The 14,987-nt window shown below is 45.7% G+C and overlaps 2 protein-coding genes across 2 annotated transcripts in view; both read left to right on the forward strand.

Moving 5' to 3' along the window:
• LOC134847028 (uncharacterized) overlaps window positions 1-14,987 on the forward strand; it is a 397,482-nt gene that overhangs the window by 368,057 nt on the left and 14,438 nt on the right. The window lies entirely within an intron of this gene.
• LOC134846803 (small ribosomal subunit protein uS3-like) lies at window positions 11,483-12,217 on the forward strand. Its single transcript, XM_063864194.1, has one exon. The coding sequence runs from the start codon at window positions 11,483-11,485 to the stop codon at window positions 12,215-12,217; it is 735 nt and encodes a 244-aa protein (XP_063720264.1).

Genomic DNA, 14,987 nt, shown 5'->3' on the forward strand with positions numbered 1-14,987 from the left:
GTCCCTGTGATTGGGACATTCAAATACTCATTCTTTTTTACATTTTCAGTCATTTCATATTGAGTTTTCACGGGTAAGGCATATCCCAACTTCCTTCCCCTCTGGATTGTTAGGGTTATGTCAAGAGTATTCAACAAGACACTGACGCAGAGACCGCTCTTGGTTATCGAGAAGGATCTTCCTAAAACAGCAGCACTTTGACTGTTTGGATTGGGAAGTATGCATATTTGCTTACTGTCACTTAATTCATTATAATTTTTCATCTGTAAGCCTACAATTGCCGCTTCGTTCGCTTTCAGCCTTACCCTTCTACTCAAGAAGACCTGCCGCTTTATTCTCATTTGCCATTATCAGATTTACCGGTTTAATTACGTATTTTCTATCCGGCTTTCGAATCCTGAACATGGCATTGTTCAGATCAATCGTTACGTCGAAATTCCTGATGAAGTCTCTGCCTAAAATGAATTGGTCATACTCATCTAGGTTCTCCACCGTATCAAGAAAGCGTATCAAGAAAGCTCAGCCACAGGTTGCGCTCCCCTAGGTTTAGGGCTATTATTGGTGCTCTGCCTTGTACCCGCAGCGTCCCCTTGTTTGCAACTGACAGCCGTATTCTCGAGTCTATCAAATCATCTTTGTTGAAACCCATTCGCTTCCAAGTTTCGTTCGGTATAACGCTCAAGCCTGCTCCTGTATCAAGTAACCCGCGTAACTGAGTCTTCTTGCCACTTATGTCAAGCAAGTGTGCTGATACGTCCGCCTCCGTCCCGATGTGCATTGTATCCTCCTCCAACATGGCGCAGTGTCCAATCGATCTCACTTTTAGTTCTTCTCCGCTCCTCGAGAAGGTCGAGAGGGTGGAGGGAATCGCCCTCCAGAAGTCGTGGTGATGTTGGCCTTCGGTGAGTCCGGGACCGCCGAGAGAGGTCGAAACCGACTGATGAGATGGCGGCGTGGAGAAATGTCTGGCCACGACGTCGGAGACGATTGAGACATTGGAGAAGAAAGAGAGAGATCAGAGCGAGCTGTGTGCCGAACTCCAGGAGTATAGAGCGATAACTCGAAAAAGAGACGAATGGAAGAAGAAATATGAAGATCTGCAGCTGGCCTACAAAGAGGATGAAATAAAGCACCTGAAGGAGCTGTATATGGCAAAGGTAAGCCAAGTGTCACAGGAAGTTCTGGCGACGATGAAATCCTCGGAGGGATCCAGCGACACACGCCCCAAGACAAGAGTACAGGAGCTGTGTGCATCGAGAGGGCCCAAGGCTTCTCAGCAGACACAACAGTCTGCTTCCAGTCAGAGGAACACGATACCAGACCCTTCTGACACCTATCTCGCTCCTCAGTTCCAAGAATCATTCAATCAAGTGGCCTGAGCAACAATGGATGAGATCAACAAAACCACTGGGCGAATATTCATCCAATAGCTCGGAGCGAACACCCGCATGGTAGCGTCCTCGGGGACTACGCATGGCGGAACCTTTCAAAAGTCCCGCGTGGTAGACATTAGGAAGAATCTGATGGCACGTCACCAGTTCACGCAAGTGGCCGCGGAGCATCCTCGAGCCTGCCTGAATGACATGAGCTGGAACCCCGCTACGAGCGACCAGGTAATTCCCCCAGGGAGTCGCCACTTGATCATCGGAGACAGTTTGGTGAGGGATCTGAATGAGATCTTTGTCTATGGTCAGACTACCACTCTGTCCTTTGGAGGAGCCTCAGTGGATCAGGTCATCAAGATGATGGAATTCCAGAGCGAAGATCACCTGGATACGCTGGTGGTAATGCTGGGAACCAACGACGTCTCGAGAGCCCCAGTGACTCCGGAGAGCAAGTGGGAGCCTCTATTGGTATGCCTCTTGAACGAACTAAGGGAGAAGTACAGCCTTGGGCTTGTGGTGCTGTGCACGATACCACATAGCCCGCTGGTGGGCATCACAGTGGCAGATTTCATGAATGGCAACGTGACACGGTGGAACGAAATGGTCCGCAGTCTGGTGAGAAACAACCCTGGCGAGCTGCGACTTCTGGATCTCGAAAACATGCTGCGCATGATTGATCACATCGCGCTTACCAGAGATGGTATACATTTGAACACCCAACGAGGGAGACACGGGGTCAATGATGTATTTCAGACGCAGTTGAGGGAAGTGGAGCAAGAGTCGAGGGCGACCAGTTCTCTGGCTCGGACCAGCTCGACCGGAGGAAGTAGAATAAGGGCAAGCGTGCCCGAATCCCTCGTCAACCACCTAGGGCCCTTGGCAATAGAGACGGCTACAGCCGCACCCGTCGCTCCGAGCTCAAACGTAAGAGAGAGGCTAGGGACTGCTTCTCCTCCCAGAACACAACCCCTTGAAAGCCGATTCGGGAGATCAGTGGATCAGAACAGGAATAACTCCCAGACCGTGTCTAGGAGGAACGATCCGCCCGCCACGACAAACCCTGCTTCAGCAGCAGGACCGTCTACGAGCGCCGTGCCAGCGGAGGGAGTTGAACCAGGCAGCGTGCTGCTTTGGAACCGATCAGACCCTAGTCATTGGGGACAGTACAAAGCGGACATGTCAACGAAGTGTCGGGAGGACGCAATGAGAATGATTGGCGGAGAAAGTCCCACAGTGTCGCGACTATATCGAATACCGGGCGTGGATTGGCTGCTAGCAGAGCAGGAGTAGTTCAGCTCCACGACTACGCTCCGGCACGCAGACTTGAATGGATTGCCTCAGGACAATACTTTTGGACCTTTGAATACCCGGTCTCTTACGGACGTCCGACAGAGAGCCCGGGAACTGACGCCACCTGCTCGCAAGGTCAAGTTTCAGGCAGATAACAAGCCTAATAACAAACATCACAAGATGTACAGGCAGTTTGCTAAACCACCCGGTCAGACGCCTGGCGAATATTCAAGGGATTACCCCCGAACGACCACGGTGGATAGAGATGACAAGAGATATGGGAAACTGAAGGCCCCAGTAGGCGAAGGCCTGTTTGCCGCTTATGATCCCTTAGATATGAAAGCTGCCAAGTATCTGATTGTGGTCAGTTCCGACTATCTCTATACGCCCCGTTCTCTCTTTTGGCCCGACGTGATTTTCTTGACGGCGCCTAAATTGGACTGGGGACAGGCAATAGGCATGATGATAAGTGTACGAAGGGTGGTCAGCATGGAGCCGCAGGTGATAGTGGTTGCAGGCTCAAATGATCATCTGCAAAGCAGGGGCTTGTTGACACGTCTGACGGATGGTTCGATCCCGAGCAACGAGGTCATAGGGGAGGCGATAATGACCTTGCTCTCGGCGACGGCTGTGGTAGAAACAGCAGCAAAACAACGTTTCACCCAAAATGTAGTGAAGGTGGTCTTTGTGTTGTCGCCAGGGTACGCTGCATTGCCAGAACCCCTTCAGTTTGTGTACATGATGGTCACAACGATAGCAGAGGGACGGTTGAATGTGATAATTCCTGCCCCGAACAGAGTGGTAGACCCCAACAATTACTACCCATCTCGATCTGAGCTTCCTGCCGTTTGGGCTGACATTTCCAATGCCATACAGGGACTCAAAGATTGTAGCACAACTCGGTTGGTGCTAGATGAGGTTCTGGGGTTGGAGCTGTCCAACTTCGCCAGATTGCTGAAATTAAGACCAGGGGTAGATGACGATCATCTGTTAGTACAACAGGTGGCTGATGATCTCTGGTTCAAACAGATGGATCACGCAGAGAATGAGCAGGGAAGGACAGTCAGGAAAAACATGACATCAGCGGAAGAAGATCTCATGGCAATGGCTTTGCGCACGAAGCCGCACAACAATTTATGGTTGTACTTGTCACCAAGACTGTGCACCTTGGGAGAAGACGCGTTCGAGCATGCGCCGGCAGTGATTAAAGAGATACACGTGTATCTGAAGAACTTGTATGATGCCCGGGAGTTAGCCCGGGTATGATGCTGAAATTGATGCAGGATGTAAACACGATGTCGTTGGACAAGTTTCAAGCTGACGTGCTAGCCACGAGGGCACAGTATGAACGATCGGATGCCATCTTGGGTGGAATGGGAGTGGGATGGACACCATCCTTCCTGTCGACGTGCTATCCGAGGGCATCTCGGAACCTGATCGCGAGTTTCGTCAAGGATATCAGGAAGCTGTCGATTGGCCTGATATTAGCCCTATACGTGACATTTGGTCACAAAAATTTCGTGAAGGGGCCGGCGAACCTCTTCACCCAAGCGTTGGCAGATTTGAGATTGGATGGATTCCTGACTCTGATTGCCATGACCTACGGTCGACTGGGTGATTTGCTTGTGCTGTTGCGTTACCCTGAACAACTCCAGGGAAGTCGTGAGTTCAACGCGCAGTTGGAAACCGCCTCGCTCAGGAAGATGAAAGACTGGAGGACTCTCCTGCTCCAATATCTCTTGCAACAGAACAGAAGCGTCACGAGAGAAGATAAGGTGGCGACGGATGCGGGTGAGTGTAAGCAGTATTGTGGCATGCCCTTGCTGACAGATTTGGCTGTCATGATGCGGATCGATCCGTTGGCTCTGATTCACGGACTGCGAGAATTCGTCACGGTGGTGTATGGACCGGCGATGTCTTTCGCGTTCCCGGAATTGCTAGTCAAGGCATACAGGAATTCTGTGTTGTATGTCAACCTTGTCTCAGCCGTCGGTTGTTCAGTGCTGAATTGGGTAGAGCATAGGGAGCTGAGAGGGCTGGCCAGTGACGATAGGCTGTTCGGAAGAATGGCGGAGCCAAGTTGGGTGTTGATGGATTTCAACAACCACTTCAAGTGCCGAATGGGCCGTGAGGACCTTTCCCACATCCAGTTTAACCCGAAGCTTTGGAATCTGAGACCAGTAGTGAAAGACCATGAGCAGCAATGAGAGTCCCACTCAGAAGCCTACGCACACGCGAAAGAGGACCAGCAAGCGTGACTTTCCGGGTCCAGGCCGCTGCCGGACCAATGCCCTCGATATCCACCGATAAGGAGGATGTTGTTGGGAGTCGTATCTCCCGTCATTGCCCCTCGCATCGGAGCAGCTCGTGATGCAGAGAAGAGGATTCTGAAGTGGAGTGAAGGGATGGAGCCGCGCTTCATCAGCTGGAATGTTGCAGCCGCGCACACGTTCGACTTCTCATTTCCTGATGCTTGGAGTAGGAAAAAGATCAAGGCACTACCTTCCAGGAGACCAGAGGTCTCGGCTGAAATGTGGAACGAGGTGTATACTCCCACAGATGACTTATCAAGACTGAAGTGGTCAGGAGAAGTGAAAGTAGTGATGCTGGAAGTGGCAAAGGAGAGCAGAGGAGGCTCATACATAACGATAGAGGACCTGGCACCAATTGGCGAGGAGTCCGTAGAATTCCTGGTGAACGATGAATTGTTTTATCACGCAGGAGACATGACCATACCGGCGCGGCCGGACTCAAGCATAGACACACGACAAGGTCCTTCAGGACCCAAGCCGAAACCTGATGCAGATGACGATGAATTGATGGATCTGGACGATAACGATAACGACATCGAGGGAAAGACGGGAAAACCGGGTGAGACGGATCTAGGAGCGTTGGAGAGAGACTTGCTAGAATACCGGTTCAGTGAAGACGACGATGGGGAAGTCGATGGTAGTCTATTGCTGATGACGCCATCGTCTTTCATGTCCCCTACAAAGGAGGCGTCGGCCGACTTATCCCCGATGAACCCAATAAGTCAGGCGAGAGAGTGCCGAAGCAGGGATCCGCAAAGATTGCTCCATGAGTCACCGAGGAGGAGAAAAATCGAAGAGTCAATGAGGGTATCCTTCCTGAGTACGCTACCGGAAGAGGAGTGGGAGAGATATCAAAGTGAACTAGAAGGCAAGACAGGGCAACCTGGAGCCGAGTGAATTTCATGGAAAGGTCATGGGACGTGATACAACGATATGGGACGCAATCCATAATGAAGGTGGGATTGAACCAACCCATCATGCGTGAGGTCCTGGAGAAGATAGTGAACTCCATGGAGTCTGATGTTCTGACCGAGTCAGTTACAGAAGACAGTGCCGATGATCAGCAGGTCACAAAGAAATTACCCGTTAGACGAGCCAGAAAGGGGCTGAAGCGACTAAAAGGGAAGACAGGAAGTCGAGCCGTGAACCCGAGAGTGGTGAAGTCGAAAGCCAGCGCAGTGGTGGCCTCTCTGACGAGCGCAGGTCGTTCAGGCGAGAGCGGGCAAGGAGATGGTGCGACGCTGACCGGGGGAGAAAAAGAGAATCTGATACCCCCTATGCTCTTGGCAGGTCTGACCACGACAGCCATTAAATCAAAGAAGACAGCACGAACCCTGGCAGACACTAAGCTAGAGATGGAGATCATCAGTCAGTGTGGATCTGGAGGACTTGAAGATTACAGGCCCTCGCGAACCAACATGGCCAAGATGAAGCTGAAAGGACAACTCGACGTGGTCGAGTACAGTCGAGTCACTGTGCCGGAATCGGTCCACATGGGAGATCCAGCATGGGATTATGTGGAGATGTTGAAAGCGAGGAACTCCGCGAGAGGGCACCTGATGGCTTGGGGCGAGAAGCGAGCCCTGCAGGAACATCTGAAAGGGCTTACGGAGAATTCTAACTTAAATCGGAAAGAATACGGCACGGTAATGTCCTCGGAAGCGAACGAAATCGGATTGGAAAAACTGCTAGAAATTTCTTGGAGGGCGGCCCTCCAGAGATACTTTGACGAGACGATGCATGCACCTGCGACGGGGGCAGCGTACCTGGCTCATCCGTGCACGAGAACTGACCTGCAAGTACGATTGGCTTGGTGCTTGATGGGCATCAAGAAGGCGGAATATGAAGCCAGTAATGATTCGAAATCACGGGAACAGGAGCTGGAGTTGATTGAAGCTCTGCGAGCGTTGATTTCAAAAGACGATTCTGCGATAGCATGGGCTAAGCGTAAGGATGCCCTTTGCTTTGTCAGGTTCGTGGTGGATCGTATCCCCACTCCTGTTTTGGGAGAATGCATAAAGATCATTCGGCAAAAGGGAGTTGATTGCGAAAGAAACTTCCTTAGAGCACTCCTGGAACTATATCAGGATATGCCGTTGACTGTACCAAATAGGGAGTCGATTGACATGGAGAGCTATCGCAAGTTGGAAGAAGTGAAAAGATATTCCAACAAAGAATTGAAAGTTAGCCGGGAGTTGATTGAAGCAGTCAGGGGACAAAGAGACTTTGCAACCCTAGGGAAACTGAAGTCAATCCAATATGTGTCTGGCATACCGGGGATGGCGTATAATCCCTTCGTGAATGAAGAAGCCAGGGAAGCGTACTTCGACTATGAGCAAGTCATAGTGCTCAATTTCTGGGTTGAACGGATTAAAGAAAATGGAATGCTGATGGTGGAACAACCCAAGCTGGGAATTATCTTAGAAGAATGAGTGGTCGATCCCTCGGTTCCCGAGCTATAGGGGCAAGTGAAATTTGATTGTGGTTCTTGGGACGGTCCCTTGAAAACCAGTCTATTAACGATGTGGGAACTCATGAAGCCTTCTTGGTGTCCCCATCCTAACGCCGGTTTGATCTGGGACATGACGGCGGATATCACGTTAGACCTGGATGATGAAGCGAGTCTACATGATCTGGCCATGATACACCATCTGCTGGCCATGAGGTTGACGAAGCGGAAGAGCAACCCATCCACGGAGCTAGCCGAGGAAAGCCCATCGAGCAATTGGTTGAAGCAACGCACCTGTTTGGCTCATCATAGTGGGATGGAAGTACATGTTTGCAACTTGGGACACTGCCTGATTACGCTGAGCGAGCAGCATCGACAACTGGCACGATTGTACGGACGATTGAGCATGTCGGATAAGAGTGGCATGGAGTTGGTCGCGGACTGTCATGGGGTGACGGATGTAAACTTGACCACAGCCTTGGGATTTTGTAGCATGACGAGTTCGATAGGATCGCTTGAGCGCCTGGAGCGTGCCCATGAGCTAGTGACGTCCCTCAGCGTGGAAGTATTCCCTGGAGCATTGCAGACAGAGCAGAAGATTGGAGGCTGGCGAGAAGCTCTGGAGAATGAAATGAATCTGAAGGATAGTGAAGCCTATCATAAGTCTACTGGTTCAAAATATCTGGTGGGTTCAAGCTCCGCACCATATTGCAATAGTAGGTATCCTACACACATGGTGGTGATGGATGCGAGGACGCAGCAGGTGTTGATTGACCAACTTTTCTCTGTGCCAAAGTGCGTGAGGTTGGCCAGAATGTCGGAGAGGTCATATGATTTGTTGGCAAAGATCTTTCGGGCAGTCCCGAAGAAATCTGAAGGCGAGTTGCAAGAGGTAGTGGGTGAAGAGTTCCTGAGATTGAGCGAAGGTAATGTGAGCGAGTTCGAAAAGCAGAAAGCGAGTGGAGCGTTACCCACTAAATTCCCCACCATAGAAGAGAAAGACGATTTACACAGAATTCTGATGGAGGTGGAACCGTTGCTGGGAGCCTCGGGGTATCGGACCCGAAGGAACATAGTGAGAACCCATGGGGAGTATCCTTGCCACTGCTTAGCGCAGACGTTATGGTACCCCAAACGCGGAAATCGGATGCTAGTATGGGACGTGGAAGTGTTGTACTCTACGGGGTTGCCCGATTAGAATCAACAGGTGTCAATCGTGGTGGTTAGTGCCATGCTGGCAGTGAGATGGTTGGGGGCTAACGCGGACACAAGTGAACAGGAGACGGCCGTGCCGACTCCTGAGCAGCTGAGCAACGTGAAGATGAGCCGTGAATTGGATCTTTTCAGAACCACCTGCAAGGTTCTGAGAATACCCAAAGCCATTGAAAGAATATGGTCAAGGCAAAGATTGATGCCTTGGTTTCGTGCAGTGATGACATCATGGATGTATGAACGCGCGAAGCGTCACATGTCGAGGAACACGGAAGCCTATCAATCTTTCCAGCTAGATATAGGACCGGGAGCCTATAAAAGAGCATTCCTGACGCACAGAAACGCGGTTACCACGACGGTGAAGCGAGTAGCTGGAGCGTCTTGCGCAACTGAAGATGAGAAGAAAGAGGTCTTAAGAGCTGACCTAGAACGAAAAATGAGCCTATGTCTTCACAACAGCTTTTGCAGGAACCGGGAGCAAAAGGTGAATGTGGACTTGCTACCTTATTGCAAACCGAGGCTGTTGGAACAGGAGAGTTGGGGCACGGCCCGCAACTCCATGGACATGCTGGAGAAAGTCCTAGAAGACAGCGAAGCTGAAGATCAGGATGGAGAAGCAATGGAATGAAGATGATGAAACGAAGAGAACAAGTGAAGACGTGAGCAAGAAGAGAAGAGAAGGAGAAAAAACTTGATTGTCTTTGTGTGTTAAAACTTGAACCAATCAACTAAGTTTTGATTATTGAACTTGTTAAATTTTTTGTTTTGATCTAGTTTGGTCAAACCAGACTTTGCAAATTGTTGCAATTGTTGAAATTGTTGAAAGAAAGTTTTAGTTATGCTACTTATGTTTATATGGAGAACATAGGTGAGTATATTTACCTATTTAAACATGACTGAAGTTTTTAACCTGTGTAAGACACAATTTCACTGTGTGGCGACATGGTGAGTTTGGGTAAACTCGCTCGAGAAGGGTGAGTAACTCAATAACTTTCCTAGCCACAGAGTTTCGTAGTTTTAATATTGAAAGGACTGCATAAATAACTGATTATACTTGGTGAGTGACGTTAAGTTAATTTTAACGGGTGCGTGGCCGTGCCACGTCCCAACTTTTTAATCACGAAGAGCGAAAAGAAGTGGTATGGCAAGATGACGTAATTAGTCAGAAAAGAAGTTTTATCTAGGACACTCCTCATGGTGAAAATTTTGTGAAAATGTTGAAAGGCAGTGAGATGTAGTACGATGCCATTTGTGACACGTAGTGAGTTGTGGTGCAGTAGATAAATTTCATTTTCTTATGCGATTTGAGAGATTGATTACAGAGACTATAACACTACTTGACGATAACCCGGTGTTATGCGATCAATAGGGACATTGATGGAGACTTGTCCGGGGGGTATGTGCCATTCTGCCAGATTGGCACAGCGCAACCTTCCGGCGACACGAAAGAAAACGAATAAAGGCCTCAGTAACAAAAAAGTAATGCGAAGGAGGGTAGGAATATTCTAGAATTTTTACTTTTAAAATTTCGATCGAAGAGTGAATATTTCTGAGAAATACAAAAAGACGGCCATTTTGACGAAAAGGAACGAAAAAAAAAACGACAAATATTGTGGCAAACGGTCGCACAAGAGACGAGAAATACGAAGTCTCCTATTGTGGCAACAACACAAGATAAGACTCTTAGCAGTGGAAATTAGTGGAGAAGGAAGCTTCAGTGCGGAAGGAATATTCCACGGAACTCTCCCGGGCCACAAATTGGAAGAGATAAGAACGTTATTGCAGGAAGATTACGGGAGCGGAGGCTTGGTCCCCCAGAGACTGTTGCATGTGAAGGGACTATATGAAACTGACTTTATAGCTACTTAGATGTCGTGAAACTTTGAATTAACACCGGTATTATTTGATATTTTAGAATATGAGTAGTTAGGAAGAGGAAATGGTCAATCCATCTCCAATGGGTTTAATATAGAACTGTCACACAAAAACATATTAAAATAGGTTGTTCGAGCCGTGTTTTCAATAGCAATCACGTAGTCTGAGGATCCGAGACTCAGCTTTGTGGTTGTGTTCGCATGTAAACGAAAGCTGATCAAAAGTCGTTTGACTGATGGCCTAAAAACAGTAACTTTTTACTTAGCCCTGAATAGACCAGAAAATCAACTGGCAAGGTCGAGACGGTGAAAAACGAGTAGGATTAAGGTAACTGACGCCTGCCAGTCGTTCGTTAATAGGTACTTTTTCTACGCTCCGTCGCTGTGTAGTATTTGGGCGAATGTTACAATGTTGTAATATTTTATGAATTGATAGAAAACATTTGACATACACTTCTGTATTGAAATACATTAAAGTAATCGTCAATAATTGTAATAGATTTTGTTTTGTTTATTATAACTATGCGTATCTAATGATGTTATAATATTTTATGAATTGATAGAAAACATTTGACATACACTTCTGTATTGAAATACATTTCGATGTGCAAATAAAGTGTTCTTTTTTTGTCGTGTAATCATGATTAAGGATTACTGCGGGGTCGGTTTGTAACCCGTATCGAATATAAGTTTAAACACATCAACACTAATCTCCTTTTTGTCTTTATCTCCTCCATATCTAGATAATTCTAAGGGTTTTGACTGGAATATGTGATGAAGGGACCCCTGACTGTAACCTCGGTTACTATGTTACTTTTGATCTTCTGATTATATCATGAAAACCCTTTGTTTTTTAGTTTCTCTCGTTATCGTCAACCTCTTTTTATGGTGCGACCGCTCGATTTTTTTAAAATTTCAAATTATGGTTTCTCCATTTCAGATCTCTCCTGATTTGGAAAAATGGAAAAGAATATTTCGAAGAAGCGAAAGTTTGTTGCTCACGGAGTCTTCAAAGCTGAGTTGAATGAATTTTTGACGCGAGAATTGGCTGAAGATGGTTACTCAGGGGTAGAGGTCCGAGTTACACCTATCAGGACTGAAATCATTATTCTGGCTACACGAACGCAGAGCGTTCTTGGTCCTAAGGGACGCAGAATTAAGGAGCTTACTGCCCTTGTGCAGAAACGATTTGGATTCCCAGAGAACACTGTTGAGCTCTACGTTGAGCGAGTTGTCGATCGTGGACTCTGCGCTATTGCACAAGCAGAATCCTTGAGATACAAACTACTGAATGGCCTGGCAGTGCGACGAGCATGCTATGGTGTCTTGCGATTCATCATGGAGTCTGGCGCAAAGGGCGTAGAAATTGTTGTGAGCGGCAAGCTTCGAGGACAGCGTGCAAAGGCGATGAAATTCGTAGACGGATTCATGATCCATTCAGGCAGCCCAGTCCAGGATTATGTTGACTTCGCGGTACGTCACGTAGAAATGAGACAAGGAATCCTAGGAATCAAAGTGAAAGTCATGCACTCTTTCGACGAAACTGGAAAGAAGGGACCCAGAACTCGACTTCCAGACGTTATCCACATCATCGAGCCGAAGGACGAAGTCGACCCAAAAGAGCCTTGGTCTGAGAACAAGACACCGAAACCACCACAGGCACCTCAAGCGATGGCAGCACCTTTTCCGGCATAAGTTGTCACATTGAACTGGCAATATTTCTTGTTAACGAGATTGATGAATTAGCTTGTTTTCAATTGAAATATTCCGTCAAATCTTTTTCCAAGTGCTCTAAGTGCCCTATAACCGGGATAAATATATTTTTTCCAAGTGAAAACGTTACTATTGCTCGGAAACTAAATCGTTTGAGCTTATGATAGCTTGGTTTGGACCATGGCCGAACTGCTCGAGCGGTAATTATTATACTCGGCTCCATCATGTGCAAGTTATCAATACCGCAAAGCAAGTTATCTGTTACAAGGATAGCGGGTTATTGTGCATGTAGCACTGAATGTTCCGACCATAGTAAAAAAAAACGAAATAAAACGTTTTTTTTTTCAAAGTTGGTGTTTTTTTCTGCGTGGTGTGATAAAAAGATCTGAACGAAGTAGTTGGGCTTAGACTTTCGACATTTATAGGGCAATAGGAAAACAGTTTTTGTAGAAAGATGACTAAAAACCAAGGAAATCGTAATTTTTTTTCCCAAAATAGCGCTAAAAACTTTACCTTAATTGCTTTAAACTAAATTTTTACGGCTTGAATTAAGCATAAATGAGCTATTGTAAGCTCATCCTGTTAGCTCGAAGTTAGACCAGAAATCAAAAATTTCAAACCAATTTTTGTCAACTGAGCAAAGTTATTCAAATTTTTTTAATGGTCTAATCACGATTAAAAGAGCTTCAATTTGATAAGTCACTCGACCCATTCTGATGATTATTTGTGTTACCTGATTTTGCTTGGAAAACAAAAAGTTAAAAAAAAAACAAAAACAAAACACCCCAAATGCAAAGTTCCTCCCCATTTTCAATGGTTGGATCATAAAATTAGTGGAGTTGCCGTCACGTGCAAAATCAGGCTGGCATGCTCATTTTCTTGAAAGTTCAAATAAAGCTAATCAGTTCATTTTAAGTGCTATTAAATTTTTCTGTTAAGTTTAACGGATGCACGGTTTTCATCGGGTCATTTTCCGTATTTCTTCAAATGCCAACAATAATATCCAATACGGCTTTTTTGGCTGATTTTTCAAAGCCGAATTTGTTTCTGGTTGAAGCAATTTGTACTAGAGCTGAAAGTTGTTATGCATTTTGTATATGTCATTTCTGATTTCTACGCTTGAGATTAGCAAGCGTTATCAAATCGAAAGATAGACTTCTTTTTTCGGACAAACAAACGGTTAAACATAATCATTCAATAATTTGATGGCTTGATTGGTAATAAGTTGAAATTTCTGGACATCTGCCACCCACTTGGTCTTGGCGCAACGTCTTGGGTAGTTATACATTTTTTTCCAGGGAGCAAAAACTTTGTTTTGCTTAATTTTGATTTTTCATTGTTTAACTCGATTTTTTCTTAAGTTCAGTTCCTTCTCCTTTTTTATTTATTGGTTCATTCTCCTTTTTTTATTTATTGATTCTTAAATTTTTGTTTTAGCTGTGCCACTTATTTATGCTGGACGACCGGCCGACTGACTATAATTAATTCTAGAATTTATGAGAGTTTTTTTCACCGATGGTATCTTGTCTTAGTGCTTTTCGACTGAAGGTCTGTTGATTAAGTGTTCGAATGGTTAACTTCATTTATGTCGGGGCGTGGGCTTATGCGTAAATAAATGTGCTTATTCCTAATTATGCTTATGCGTGATGTGTTTTTTCTTCGAATTTCGAAAAATGATTTTTTTGAAAAAAGCAAACATTTGGGCTCATTGACACTTTTCCAACCTCTCAATCAATATGGCTCTGTCAATGTTTGCAAAAATTTATTGCTTTATGCATCTAAAAAGTTGAAGCTCACTAATTAATGAAAATGTTTGTCTATTATTGACAGTTCTGATTGTCATCATTTGTAATTTGAAAAAAAATAATTTTTTTTATCGACTTTTTTCAAAGTTCGATAGTTCAATTTGATTTTTTTCTATGTGGTAGGTGTGGAAATTATTTAAGTTTTTTCTTGGCTTTCATAACTTTTTTCTTGGCTTTCGTAAGTTTTTTCCTGGAATTAAACTCAAAACTGTCGGAATCGTACTCATGTCTAGATTCAAGCGCATTCATTGCTGCCTTGCTTTAACTGTTAGTTCATATGTGAAGTTGTGTCTGTACAAAACGTTTCCATAGAAAACAGTCATATACAAATCAGTCGGGAAAATACAAAATTGAACAAAAAACAGCCAGATACAAATCAGTCCGAAAACCAGCCCCAAGTGATAATTGTTTTTAATAGCCGGTAGGCCAAAAATTGTCCTTTGTTCAGAATAGTGACCGCCGAAATTGCGCCAGCGTGTTGCGAGCTTGCCTGCAGAGAGTTGGACAAAATTGAGCCGGTTATACCGGCGACCTTGAACCGGACTGTTTTATTTTGCTCATATCATAATTTTTAGTCTGTTTTGTATATGCACCTGTGAAATGCAAGTAGGAGTCATTCAGGCTTTTGAATCTTAGACGGTAGTAACGGTGTTTGAATCTAGTGGCATCCAGGAACTTTTTCCTTTTGTTTTTATTCTTCTTGTTTTTATTCGTTTTTGTTTTTATGTGCGATTGATTCCTGAATATGGGTTTATTTTTTAAAGGAGGCTTTACGAATCATTATCGTGCAATACAATACAACCGCCTCCCCCCTCAATTCTGGTTGCTAAGTTTTTCCAAAAGGTTTCCCTTTTGGTATAAGTTTACGGCATCCATGGTCGGCTAACCAACCTCCAAACAGTGTCTAAAATAGCTGGACTGTTTTTGTGAAAAATTTGCCTGCGGCG

This window comes from Symsagittifera roscoffensis, chromosome 5 (genome assembly GCF_963678635.1).
Source record: "Symsagittifera roscoffensis chromosome 5, txSymRosc1.1, whole genome shotgun sequence".
Taxonomy (NCBI): domain Eukaryota; kingdom Metazoa; phylum Xenacoelomorpha; order Acoela; family Convolutidae; genus Symsagittifera; species Symsagittifera roscoffensis.

Excerpts from the sequence above, each read along its gene's own strand:
- LOC134846803 (XM_063864194.1), top strand. The coding sequence starts at position 11,483 with ATGGAAAAGAATATTTCGAAGAAGCGAAAGTTTGTTGCTCACGGAGTC.